General features: G+C 64.6%; 1 protein-coding gene across 1 annotated transcript; it reads right to left on the bottom strand.

Annotated features, from left to right (window-relative positions):
- Nucleotides 1-593: 593 nt before the first annotated feature.
- Nucleotides 594-12,859, bottom strand: CFP (complement factor properdin). Its single transcript, XM_069883062.1, has 10 exons — nucleotides 12,802-12,859; nucleotides 12,187-12,328; nucleotides 10,777-10,928; nucleotides 10,265-10,441; nucleotides 9,494-9,688; nucleotides 8,024-8,197; nucleotides 4,916-5,119; nucleotides 2,427-2,538; nucleotides 1,203-1,354; nucleotides 594-685 (listed from the first exon to the last, which is right to left on the bottom strand). The coding sequence occupies exons 1-10, from the start codon at nucleotides 12,854-12,856 to the stop codon at nucleotides 678-680; spliced, it is 1,371 nt and encodes a 456-aa protein (XP_069739163.1). The 5' UTR covers nucleotides 12,857-12,859; the 3' UTR covers nucleotides 594-677.
- Between the last annotated feature and the right edge of the window lie 650 nt (nucleotides 12,860-13,509).

Genomic DNA, 13,509 nt, shown 5'->3' with positions numbered 1-13,509 from the left:
GTGGTCTAGGGGCTATAGGGGTATAGGGGCTATAGGGGCTGGGGTGGGCTTCAGGGGGCTATAGGGGCTACAAGAGGTCTAGGGGCTATAGGGGCTGGGGGGGGCTTTAGGGGGCTATAGGAGCTATAGGGCTATGGGAGGTAGAGGGGCTATAAGAGGTCTAGGGGCTATAGGGGTATAGGGGCTATAGCGGCTGGGGCGGGGTTAAGAGGTCTAGGGGCTATGGGGGCTATAGGGAATGGGGGGGGTCTATAGGGGCTATGGGGGGTATAGGGGATTGGGGGCTATAGGGGCTGGGGGGGTCTATAGGGGATTGGGAGGCTATAGGGGCTGTGGGGGGTAGGAGAACTATAGGAGCTGTAGGGGCTGGGGGGGCTATAGGGCCTGTAAGGGCTGTAAGGGTCGTGGGGGTATAGGGAGCTATAGGGGCTATAGGGAGCTATAGGGGTCTATGGGGCCTATAGCGGCTCCGCAGCGCCCCCGCTGGCCCCGCCCCCTCTGCAGCACCCGCAGGCCCCGCCCCCTTCCCGCAGGCCCCGCCCCCTCGATGACGTCACTCGGAGCCCCTCGCTGTGCCGGGGGTGGGGGGTGTCGGTTTATTGAGAGGCTGTTGGGGGCGAATCCATTCGGGTTTGGGGGGGGGGGGGGAGAGGAGGCTGTGACGTCATCGGGAGGGCTCATTCCTCTGTGGGGGGGGAGAAAGGGGGGGATGGGGGTCAGTTCTTTAACCCTTTAACCCCTTCCTCCCCACCCCCCCTCCCAGAGACACCCCCCCACCCCATAAGGGGGTGACCCCCTCCCCATTTACCCCCCTCTTGAGACCCCCAACCCCCCCCCTTTAACCCTTTCCTCCCCTCATTGAGACCCCCAACCCCCCCCTTTAACCCTTTCCTCCCCTCATTGAGACCCCCAGCCCCCCCTTTAACCCCTTCCTCCCCACTCCCCCCCCCCAGACCCCCCCTTAACCCTATAAGGGGGTGACCCCCTCCCCATTTACCCCCCCTTGAGACCCCCAACCCCCCCCTTTAACCCCTTCCTCCCCTCATTGAGACCCCCAACCCCCCCCTTTAACCCCTTCCTCCCCTCATTGAGACCCCCAGCCCCCCCTTTAACCCCTTCCTCCCCACTCCCCCCCCATAGAGACCCCCCCCCCAAACCCCATGGGGGGGGGGTCCCCCCATTTTTAACCCCCCCCCCCTCACCGTGGGGCTCGGGGCAGGGCTGCCCCCCCCTGCAGGGCTCCGTCTCCTCCAAGCGCAGTCGCTGCCCCTCGAGCGGGGGGCACCGGGGGCGGGGGGACCCCCAAAACTGGACCCGGGATGGGGCCGAGGAGCCCACCGGGGTCACCAACAGCCTGAAGGGGGGGGGCACAGACCCATAGATCCTGCCCCATAGAGCCCCCCCTGCCCCATAGAGACCCCCCCAGCCCCATAGAGCCCCCCCCAGCCCCATAGAGACCCCCATAAAGACCCCCTAGGGACCCCCATAATTGCATTGGGGAGGGGTCACAGACCCATAGATCCTGCCCCATAGAGCCCCCCGTGCCCCATAGAGACCCCCCTGCCCCATAGAGACCCCCTCTCCACCCCATAGAGCCCCCCCCAGCCCCATAGAGACCCCCTCTCCACCCCATAGAGCCCCCCCCAGCCCCATAGAGACCCCCTCTCCACCCCATAGAGCCCCCCCCAGCCCCATAGAGACCCCCTCTCCACCCCATAGAGCCCCCCCCAGCCCCATAGAGACCCCCTCTCCACCCCATAGAGCCCCCCCCAGCCCCATAGAGACGCCCTCTCCACCCCATAGAGCCCCCCCCAGCCCCATAGAGACCCCCTCTCCACCCCATAGAGCCCCCCCCAGCCCCATAGAGACCCCCTCTCCACCCCATAGAGCCCCCCCCAGCCCCATAGAGACCCCCTCTCCACCCCATAGAGCCCCCCCCAGCCCCATAGAGACCCCCTCTCCACCCCATAGAGCCCCCCCCAGCCCCATAGAGACCCCCTCTCCACCCCATAGAGCCCCCCCCAGCCCCATAGAGACCCCTCTCCACCCCATAGAGCCCCCCCAGCCCCATAGAGACCCCCCAGCCCCATAGAGACCCCCCCAGCCCCATAGAGACCCATAGAGACCCCTTCTCCACCCCATAGAGCCCCCCCCAGCCCCATAGAGACCCCCTCTCCACCCCATAGAGCCCCCCCCAGCCCCATAGAGACCCCCTCTCCACCCCATAGAGCCCCCCCCAGCCCCATAGAGACCCCTCTCCACCCCATAGAGCCCCCCCAGCCCTATAGAGACCCCTTCTCCACCCCATAGAGCCCCCCCCAGCCCCATAGAGACCCCCTCTCCACCCCATAGAGCCCCCCCAGCCCCATAGAGACCCCCTCTCCACCCCATAGAACCCCCCCAGCCCCATAGAGCCCCCCACTCACGGGTAGTCGGGGAGGACGGGCTGGCACTCGCGCCAGCGGCTGCGTGTGGGGCTGGCCCCACATGGGGGGGTGCAGAAGCTCCAGGGGCTCCAGTCGGACCAGTTCCCATCCACTGGGGGCACAGGGAGGGCTCGACCCATAGAGCCCCCCCCAGCCCCATAGAGCCCCCCCCAGCCCCATAGAGACCCCCCCAGCCCCATAGAGAGACACCCTCCAGCCCCATAGAGAGACACCCCCCAGCCCCATAGAGACCCCCCCCAGCCCCATAGAGACCCCCCCCAGCCCCATAGAGAGACCCCCCCAGCCCCATAGAGAGCCCTCCAGCCCCATAGAGACCCCCCCAGCCCCATAGGACACCAGCCCCATAGAGACCCCCCCAGCCCCATAGAGCCCCCAGCCCCATAAGGTGCTGTGGGGCAGCTCTAGGGCACTATAGGGTGCTATAGGGCGCTATAGGGCGCTATAGGGCGCTGTGGGGCAGCCATAGGGCTCCATAGGGCACCTATAGGGCACTATAGGGTGCTGTGGGGCAGCTCTAGGGCTCCATAGGGCAGCTCTAGAGCACTATAGGGTGCTGTGGGGCAGCCATAGGACACCTATAGGGCACTATAGGGTGCTATGGGGCAGCTCTAGGGCGCTATAGGGTGCTGTGGGGCAGCTATAGGGCTCCATAGGGCAGCTCTAGGGTGCTATAGGGTGCTGTGGGGCAGCTCTAGGGCTCCATAGGGCACCTATAGGGCACAATAAGGCTCCATATGGCACTATAGGGTGCTGTGGGGCAGCTCTAGGGCGCTATGGGGCAGCTCTAGGGTGCTATGGGGTAGCCATACGGCTCCATAGGGCACCTATAGGGCACTATAGGGCACGCTGGGGCAGCTCTAGGGCACTATAGGGTGCTGTGGGGTGGCCATAGGGCTCCATAAGGCACCTATAGGGCACGGTGAGGCAGCCATAGGGCTCCATAGGATAGCTATAGGGCGCTATAGGGCTCCATAGGGAAGCTCTAGGGCGCTATAGGGTGCTGTGGGGCAGCCATAGGGCTCCATAGGGCACCTATAGGGCACTATACGGTGCTGTGGGGCAGCCATAGGGCTCCATAGGGCACCTATAGGGCGCTATAGGGTGCTGTGGGGCAGCCATAGGGCTCCATAGGGCAGCTCTAGGGCACAATAAGGCTCCATATGGCACTATAGGGTGCTGTGGGGCAGCTCTAGGGTGCTATGGGGCAGCCATACGGCTCCATAGGGCACCTATAGGGCACTATAGGGCACGCTGGGGCAGCTCTAGGGCACTATAGGGTGCTGTGGGGTGGCCATAGGGCTCCATAAGGCACCTATAGGGCACGGTGAGGCAGCCACAGGACTCCATAGGATAGCTATAGGGCGCTATATGGTGCCAAAAGGCACTCTAGGGCACTATACGGTGCTGTGGGGCAGCCATAGGGCTCCACAGGGCACCTATAGGGCACTATAGGGTGCTGTGGGGCAGCCATAGGGCTCCATAGGGCAGCTCTAGGGCGCTACAGGGCTCCATAGGGCAGCCATAGGGCTCCATAGGACACCTAAAGGGCACTATAGGGTGCTATGGGGCAGCTCTAGGGCTCCATAAGGCACCTATAGGGCACTATAGGGTGCTGTGGGGCAGCCATAGGGCACCTGTAAGGCACTATAGGGCGCTGTGGGGCAGCTCTAGGGCTCTATAGGTTGCTGTGGGGCAGCTCTAGGGTGCTATAGGGCAGCTCTAGGGCTCTTTAGGGCAGCTCTAGGGCTCTTTAGGGTGCTATGGGGCAGCTCTAGGGCTCTATAGGGTAGCTCTAGGGCACTATAGGGTACTATGGGGCAGCCATAGGGCTCCATAGGGCAGCTCTAGGTTGCTATAGGGTGCTATGGGGCAGCTGTAGGGCACTATAGGGTGCTATGGGGCAGCCATAGGGCTCCATAGGGCAGCTCTAGGGCACTATAGGGTGCTATGGGGCAGCTCTAGGGCTCTATAGGGTAGCTCTAGGGCACTATAGGGTGCTATGGGGCAGCTCTAGGGTGCTATAGGGTGCTGTGGGGCAGCTCTAGGTTGCTATAGGGTGCTGTGGGGCAGCTCTAGGGCTCCATAGGGCAGCTCTAGGTTGCTATAGGGTACTATGGGGCAGCCATAGGGCTCCATAGGGCAGCTCTAGGTTGCTATAGGGTGCTATGGGGCAGCTGTAGGGCACTATAGGGTGCTATGGGGCAGCCATAGGGCTCCATAGGGCAGCTCTAGGGCACTATAGGGTGCTATGGGGCAGCTCTAGGGCTCTATAGGGTAGCTCTAGGGCACTATAGGGTGCTATGGGGCAGCTCTAGGGTGCTATAGGGTGCTATGGGGCAGCCATAGGGCTCCATAGGGCAGCTCTAGGGTGCTATAGGGTGCCGTGGGGCAGCCATAGGGCTCCATAGGGCAGCTCTAGGGCGCTATAGGTGCTGTGGGGCAGATATAGGGCGCCGTGGGGGACTCACGCAGGCAGTGCTGGATGTTGTAGCAGGCGTGGATCTGGATGGTGCCCCCGGCCTCGTCCGTGGGGCAGGGGGGGCCCCCCGGCGTGCGCCCCACACATTCCCGCGTGCGGCGCTGCTGCCCCACGGCCTCCTGGCAGCTCAGCGAGCCCCACAGCGGCCGCACGCAGGGCGACCACGCGCCCCACGGCGACCAGTGCGCCACGTCTGGGGGGGCGGGGGGGAGATGTGGGGCCCCTATAGCCACCCCATAGACCCCCCATAGCCCCACACTGCCCCATTGACCCATAGACCCCCCCTGCCCCATAGAGACATATTGACCCCCCCGCCCCATAGAGCCCCATTGACCCATAGACCCCCCTGCCCCATAGAGACATATTGACACCCCTGCCCCATAGAGACACATTGACCCATAGACCCCCCCGCCCCATAGAGACACATTGACCCATAGACCCCCCTGCCCCATAGAGACACACTGACCCATAGACCCCCCTGCCCCATAGAGACACATTGACCCATAGACCCCCCCTGCCCCATAGAGACACATTGACCCATAGACCCCCCTGCCCCATAGAGACACGTTGACCCATAGACCCCCCTGCCCCATAGAGACACATTGACCCATAGAGCCCCACAGACCCATAGAGCCCCACAGACCCATAGACCCCCCATAGCCCCCCCTGCCCCATAGAGCCCCACAGACCCATAGAGCCCCCATAGCCCCCACTGCCCCATAGAGCCCCATTGACCCATAGAGCCCCACAGACCCATAGACCCCCCACAGCCCCCACTGCCCCATAGAGCCCCACAGACCCATAGCCCCCCCGTAGTCCCCACTGCCCCATAGAGCCCCATTGACCCATAGAGCCCCCCTGCCCCATAGAGACACATTGACCCATAGACCCCCCCGCCCCATAGAATTCCATTGACCTACAGACCCCCCCCAAATGCTCCATAGAGCCCTATTGACCCCCCTGCCCCATAGAGCCCCATTGACCCATAGACCCCCCCGCCCCATAGAGACACATTGACCCATAGACCCCCCCGCCCCATAGAGACACATTGACCCATAGACCCCCCCGCCCCATAGAGACACATTGACCCCCCTGCCCCATAGAGCCCCATTGACCCATAGAGACACATTGACCCCCCTGCCCCATAGAGCCCCATTGACCCATAGAGACACATTGACCCATAGACCCCCCTGCCCCATAGAGACACATTGACCCATAGAGCCCCCTGCCCCATAGAGACACATTGACCCATAGAGCCCCCTGCCCCATAGAGACACTTTGACCCCCCTGCCCCATAGAGCCCCACAGACCCATAGCCCCCCCGTAGTCCCCACTGCCCCATAGAGCCCCATTGACCCATAGAGCCCCCCTGCCCCATAGAGACACATTGACCCATAGACCCCCCTGCCCCATAGAGACACATTGACCCATAGACCCCCCCCGCCCCATAGAGACACATTGACCCATAGAGCCCCCCTGCCCCATAGAGACACATTGACCCATAGACCCCCCCCGCCCCATAGAGACACATTGACCCATAGATGCCCCCGCCCCATAGAGCCCCACAGACCCCCCCCGCCCCATAGAGACACATTGACCCATAGACCCCCCTGCCCCATAGAGACACATTGACCCATAGAGACACATTGACCCATAGACCCCCCCTGCCCCATAGAGACACATTGACCCATAGAGCCCCATTGCCCCATAGAGCCCCACTGACCCATAGAGCCCCATTGACCCATAGAGACACATTGACCCATAGAGCCCCCCGCCCCATAGAGACACATTGACCCCCCGCCCCATAGAGACACTTTGACCCATAGACACCCCCTGCCCCATAGAGCCCCACAGACCCATAGAGCCCCCATAGCCCCCACTGACCCACAGAGCCTCATTGACCCATAGAGCCCCACTGACCCCATAGAGACCCATTGACCCATAGAGCCCCCCCCATAGAGCCCCACTGCCCCATAGAGCCCCATTGCCCCATAGAGCCCCATTGCCCCATAGAGCCCCATTGACCCATAGAGCCCCATTGACCCATAGAGCCCCATTGACCCACAGAGCCCCATTGCCCCATAGAGCCTCACTGACCCATAGAGCCTCATTGACCCATAGAGCCCCACTGCCCCATAGAGCCTCATTGACCCATAGACCCCCCATAGCCCCCACTGCCCCATAGAGCCACACAGACCCATAGAGCCCCATTGACCCATAGAGCCCCACAGACCCATAGAGCCCCCATAGTCCCCACTGACCCATAGAGCCCCATTGACCCATAGAGCCCCACAGACCCATAGAGCCCCCATAGCCCCCACTGACCCATAGAGCCCCATTGACCCATAGAGCCTCACTGACCCATAGAGCCCCACTGACCCATAGAGCCCCCTGCCCCATAGAGACACATTGACCCATAGAGCCCCCACTGACCCATAGAGCCCCACTGACCCATAGAGCCTCATTGACCCATAGAGCCCCATTGACCCACAGAGCCTCATTGACCCATAGAGCCCCATTGACCCACAGAGCCCCATTGACCCATAGAGCCCCACTGCCCCATAGAGCCCCACTGCCCCATAGACCCCCCATAGCCCCCACTGCCCCATAGAGCCACACAGACCCATAGAGCCCCATTGACCCATAGAGCCCCACAGACCCATAGAGCCCCCATAGCTCCCACTGACCCATAGAGCCCCACTGACCCATAGAGCCCCATTGACCCATAGAGACACATTGACCCATAGAGCCCCACTGCCCCATAGAGCCCCCTGCCCCATAGAGACACATTGACCCATAGAGCCCCACAGACCCATAGAGCCCCACTGCCCCATAGAGCCTCATTGACCCATAGAGCCTCATTGACCCATAGAGCCCCATTGAGCCATAGAGCCTCATTGACCCACAGAGCCCCATTGACCCATAGAGCACCCATAGCCCCCACTGCCCCATAGAGCCCCACAGACCCCGCCCCCTCCCTCTCAGGCCCCACCCCCTCCCCTCAGACCCCGCCCCCTCCCTCTCAGCCCCCCCGCCCCTCAGGCCCCGCCCCCTCCCTTTCAGCCCCGCCCCCTCCCCTCCGGCCCCGCCCCCTCACCGGGACAGGCCCCCAGGGGCCCGCAGGCCTCGCGCCGGGTCCCGTTTCCCGGGCAACCGCGGCCGCCGTGCCGGGGGGCGGGGGAGTCGCACGCGCGGCGCCACGTGACCGCGCCCAGCCCGCACGTGACCGGGCAGGGCGGGGCGGGGCCCCAGGGGCCCCACGCGCCGTCGACTGCGGGGGGGGCGGGGGGGGGGGGTTGGGTCACGTGACCCTCCCCCCCCCTTAGAGTCCCATATCCGGGTGTCCCCCCCATATTAGTGTGTCCCCCCCCTCTTTAGGGTCCCATATCTGAGTTCCGCTCCCCCCCTTAGAGTCCCATATCCGGGTGTCCCCCCCATATTAGTGTGTCCCCCCCCTCTTTAGGGTCCCATATCTGAGTTCCGCTCCCCCCCTTAGAGTCCCATATCCGGGTGTCCCCCCCATATTAGTGTGTCCCCCCCCTCTTTAGGGTCCCATATCTGAGTTCCGCTCCCCCCCTTAGAGTCCCATATCCGGGTGTCCCCCCCATATTAGTGTCCCCCCCCCCTCTTTAGGGTCCCATATCTGAGTTCCGCCCCTCCCTTTAGGGTCCCATATCGGGGTGTCCCCCCCTTATTGGTGTCCCCCCCTCTATAGGTTCCCATATCGCGACGTTCCGACCCCTTTAGGGTCCCATATCGGGGTGTCTCCCCCCCATATCGGGGTGTCCCCCCCCCACTTTAGGGTCCCATATTGGGGTGTCCCCCTCCCTTTAGGTCCCATATCCGGGTGTCCCCCCCATATTAGTGTCCCCCCCCCTCTTTAGGGTCCCATATCTGAGTTCCGCCCCCCACTTAGGGTCCCATATAGGGGTCCCCCCCCTCTTTAGGTTCCCATATTGGTGTCCCCCCCTCTTTAGGATCCCATATCAGGGTCCCCCCCCACTTCCGAGTCCCATATCGGGCTGTCTCCCTCCCATATCGGGGTCCCCCCCCCACTTTGGGGTCTCATATCGGGGTTCCCCCCCACTTTGGGGTCTCATATTGGGGTCCCCCCCTCCCTTTAGGTCCCATATCCGGGTGTCCCCCCCATATTAGTGTCCCCCCCCTCTTTAGGGTTCCATATCTGAGTTCCGCCCCCCTTTAGGGTCCCATATCGGGGTCCCCCTCCCTTCAGGGTCCCATATTGGGGTCCCCCCCCTCTTTAGGTTCCCATATCCGGTTGTCCCCCCCATATTGGTGTCCCCCCCTCTTTAGGGCCCCATATCTGAGTTCCCCCCCTCTTTAAGGGTCCCATATCACGACGTTCCCCCCCCTTTAAGGTTCCATATCGGGGTGTCCCCCCCTTATTGGTGTCCCCCCCCCTTTTTTAGGTTCCCATATCCGGTTGTCCCCCCCTTATTGGTGTCCCCCCCTCTTTAGGGTCCCCTATCACGACGTTCCGCCCCCTTTAGGGTCCCATATCGGGGTGCCCCCTCCCTCATTTTCGGGGTCCCCCCCCCCTCCTCACCGGGGCAGGGGGGCAGCCCCGGGCAGGGCTCTCTCTCCGTGTCCCCCCCCCGGCACGGGGCTCCCGGCGGCTCCACCGAGGGCGGCGGCGAATCGCAGCGGCGGCTCCGGGTTCGCTCCGGCTCCGGGGCCCCCGAGCTCCGGCAGCTCCGCGAGCAGCCGCCCCAGGGCCCCCAGGGCCCCCAGGAGCCCCCCACTGCGGGGACAGCGGCTGGGAGCGCTGGGAGCACTGGGGGGGGGGACTGGGAGGGACTGGGAGGGATTGGGAGGGGAGTAGGGGGGACTGGGAGGCACTGGGAGGGGAGTAGGGGGGACTGGGAGGCACTGGGAGGGGAGTAGGGGGGACTGGGAGGCACTGGGAGGGGAGTGGGAGGCACTGGGAGGGACTGGGAGGGGAGTCGGGGCAACTGGGAGGCACTGAGGGGGAACTGGGAGCAGATAATGGGGACTGGGAGAAGAGTGAGTGGGACTGGGAGGGACTGGGAGAGGACTTAGAGCCGGTTGAGAGCACTGGGAGGGAACTGGGAGGCACTGGGAGCACTGGGAGCACTGAGAGGGGAGTAGGGGAGGGACTGGGAGGGACTGGGAGCAGATAATGGGGACTGGAGAAGAGTGAGGGGGACTGGGAGGGGACTCAGAGGAGATTCGGAGCACTGGGAGTTACTGGGAGGGGAGTGGGAGGGACTGGGAGTTACTGGGAGGGAGCAGGCGCGGGGTGGGGTGGGGCGCTAGGACCGCGCGGCTCCCTCCTCCCTCCCCCGCCCCGCTCTACCTGGGCACGTGACCAGGGCGGCGGCGCACATCCGGGTCTCTCGGGCGTCCCCCGCGCCGCAGCCCCCCCCGCAGCGGGGGGCGGGGTCAGGGCAGCTGCGCTCCCGCCATTGGCTGCCGGAGCCGCACGTGACCGAGCAGGGCGCCCAGGGGCCCCACGGCGCCCACGCGCCGGCCTCTGGTCACGTGGCGGGGGGAAAGGAGCGCGGGTCACGTGGGGCGGGAAGCCGCGCGGTCCTAGTGCCCGCCCTGCGCCCTCCCCCAGTGCTCCCAGTGCCCTCCCAGTGCCCTCCCAGTGCTCCCAGTGCCCTCCCAGTGCCCTCCCAGTCCTTCCCACGTCCCTCTCAGCTCCCTCCCAGTGCTCCCAGTCCCTCCCAGTGCCCTCCCAGTCCCTCCCAGTGCCCTCCCAGTGCCCCCTAGTGCCTCCCAGTGTCCCCATAGTGCCCTCCCAGTATCCCCAGTGCCCTCCCAGTGCCCTCCCAGTGCCCCCCCCAGCGCCCCCCCCAGTCCCACCGGGGCAGCAGGGCAGGTCGCACACTCTCCGCTGCCACTCGCGGTCGTCCCCGTGGGCCTCGCGGCGCCGTCCCCGTCCCCGCAGCTGCGTCCCCTCCCCGCACGAGGCCGAGCAGGCGCCCCACGGCCCCCACGGGCCCCACGTCTCCGGCCTGGGGACGCGGGGACGTCAGGGGGGCACCTGGGGGCACCCAAGGGCCTTCGAGGGCACCTGGGGGCCTTTCAATGGCACCTGGTGGCACTCAGTGGCCTTCGACGGCACCTGGTGGCACCTGGTGGCATCTAGTGGCCTTCAAATGGCATTTGGTGGCACCCAAAGGCACCTGGTGGCACCTGGTGGCTTCCAATGGCACCCAAGGGCCTTTCAATGGCACCTGGTGGCACCTAAGGGCCTTCAAGGGCACCTAGAGGCCTTTCAATGGCACCTGGTGGCACTCAGTGGCCTTTAATGGCACCTGGTGGCACCTAGTGGCACTCAATGGCACCCAAGGGCCTTCAATGGCACCTGGTGGCACCTGGTGGCTTCCAATGACACCCAAGGGCCTTCAAGGGCACCTAGAGGCCTTTCAATGGCACCTGGTGGCACTCAGTGGCCTTTAATGGCACCTGGTGGCACCTAGTGGCACTCAATGACACCCAAGGGCCTTCAAGGGCACCTGGTGGCACCTGGTGGCTTTCAATGGCACCTGGTGGCCTTCAATGACATTTGGTGGTATCTAATGGCACCTGGTGGCCTTCAATGGCATTTGGTGGCACCCAAGGGCCTTCAATGGCATTTGGTGGCACCTGGTGGCCTTTAATGGCATTTGGTGGCACCTGGTGGCACTCAGTGGCCTTTAATGGCACCTGGTGGCACCTGGTGGCTTCCAATGGCATCCAAGGGCCTTAAACGGCACCTGGTGGCACCCAAGGGCCTTCAAGGGCACCTAGAGGCCTTTCAATGGCGCTGGTGGCACCCAATGGCACCTGGTGGCCTTCGATGGCATTTGGTGACATCTAATGGCATCTGGTGGCACCCAGTGGCCTTCAAATGGCATTTGGTGGCACCCAAAGGCCTTCAATGGCATTTGGTGGCACCTGGTGGCTTCTAATGGCACCCACTGGCCTTTGACGGCACCTGCTGGCACCTGGTGGCACCTAGTGGCCTTCAATGGCATTTGGTGGCACCCAATGGCACCCAAGGGCCTCCAAATGGCATTTGGTGGCATCTAATGGCACCTGGTGGCACCCGGTGGTCTTCAATGGCACCTGGCGGCCTTCGATGGTGGCTTGTGGTGGCTCGTGGTGGCCACAATGACCCCCGATGACCCCCAACGGCTTGTGGTGGCCACGGTGGCACCTGAGGGTGACCAAGGCCCCCCAGGTGACCCCAGGTGCCCCCCGGTGTCCCCCGGTGTCCCCGTGACGCACCGGCAGGGGCGGCAGAGGCCGCGGTGGCGCCGTCGGTACCAGTAGGAGGGGTTGAGGCAGCAGTCGGCGAGCGGCACCGGCAGCTCCAGCAGCGGCTCCGAGCACCCCGAGGGCCCCACGAAGCACAACACGGAGCCCGCGCCTGATCCCAGGGACACCAGTGACACCAGTGACCTCCCAGTGCCACCAGTGCCACCGGGGACACCAGGGACACCAGGGACACCAGGGACACCAGTGACCTCCCAGTGCTCCCAGTGCCCCCAGCAGCGGCTCCCAGCACCCCGAGGGCCCCACGAAGCACAACACGGACCCAGCACCTGCCCCCCAGGGACACCAGTGACCTCCCAGTGCTCCCAGTGCCCTCCCAGTGCCTCCCAGTCCTCTCCCAGTGGCCTCCTACCCCCCTCCCAGTGCCTCCCAGTCCCCTCCCAGTGCTCCCAGTCCCCTCCAGTTCCCCCCACTCCCTCCCAGTGCCTCCCAGTTCCTCCCCTCCCCTCCCAGCACCCCCCAGTTCCCTCCCAGTGCCACCCGCTGCTCCAGTGCCCCCCGGCCCCCTCCCAGTCCCTTCCCAGTGCTCCCAGTCCCCTCCCAGTCCCCTCCCAGTGCTCCCAGTACCCGCGGGCCCCAGGGGGGCGCAGAGCAGCGCCAGCACCAGCCCCGCGGGCGCCATGGGGGGAAGTGGGGGAGGGGCGTCCCCACCCAGTGCTTCCAGTAACCCCAGTAACCCCAGGGCCCCTCCCAGTAACCCCCAGTAACCCCAGGGCTCCTCCCAGTAACCCCAGGGTCCCTCCCAGTAACCCCAGGGCACCACCCAGTGCCTCCCAGTAGCCCCAGTGCCTCCCAGTATCCTCCCAGTATCATCCCAGTCCCCTCCCAGTGCCTCCCAGTGCCTCCAGTTTCCACCTCACTCCCTCCCAGTGCCCTCCCAGTGCCCCCAGTACTTCCAGTGACCCCCCCAGTCCCCTCCCATGGCCTCCCAGTCCCACCCAGTCCCCCTTCCAGTCCCTTCCCAGTCCCCTCCCAGTGCTCCCAGTTCCCTCATGCTGCTCCAGTCTCTTCCCAGTGCTCCCAGTCCTTCCCCATCACCTCCCAGTACTCCCAGTGCCCCCTCCCAGCGCTCCCAGTCCCCCCAAACCCCCTCCCAGTGCCCTCCCAGTGCTCCCAGTGACCCCCAAACCCCCTCCAGTGCCCTCCCAGTGCTCCCAGTGACCCCCAGTCCCCTCCCAGTGCTCCAGTCCCCCCCAAACCCCCTCCCAGTCCCCTCCCAGTGCTCCCAGTCCCCCCCAAACCCCCTCCCAGTTCTCTCCCAGTGCCCTCCCAGTG

Source organism: Phaenicophaeus curvirostris, unplaced genomic scaffold (assembly GCF_032191515.1).
Source record: "Phaenicophaeus curvirostris isolate KB17595 unplaced genomic scaffold, BPBGC_Pcur_1.0 scaffold_499, whole genome shotgun sequence".
In the NCBI taxonomy this organism is placed as follows: Eukaryota; Metazoa; Chordata; class Aves; order Cuculiformes; family Cuculidae; genus Phaenicophaeus; species Phaenicophaeus curvirostris.
The sequence above is the reverse complement of the archived record's forward strand: the minus strand, read 5'-3'. Positions and strand labels throughout refer to the sequence as shown.

Bases quoted from the DNA above. Each gene is read 5' to 3' on its own strand.
- CFP (XM_069883062.1), bottom strand. From the start codon at position 12,856: ATGGCGCCCGCGGGGCTGGTGCTGGCGCTGCTCTGCGCCCCCCTGGGG. The intron at 12,329-12,801 runs GTACTGGGAGCA...CCCTGGGATCAG, and splicing joins CGCCCCCCTGGGGCCCGCGG to GCGCGGGCTCCGTGTTGTGC. The intron at 10,929-12,186 runs GTGCGTCACGGG...CCGCGTCCCCAG, and splicing joins GGCCTCTGCCGCCCCTGCCG to GCCGGAGACGTGGGGCCCGT.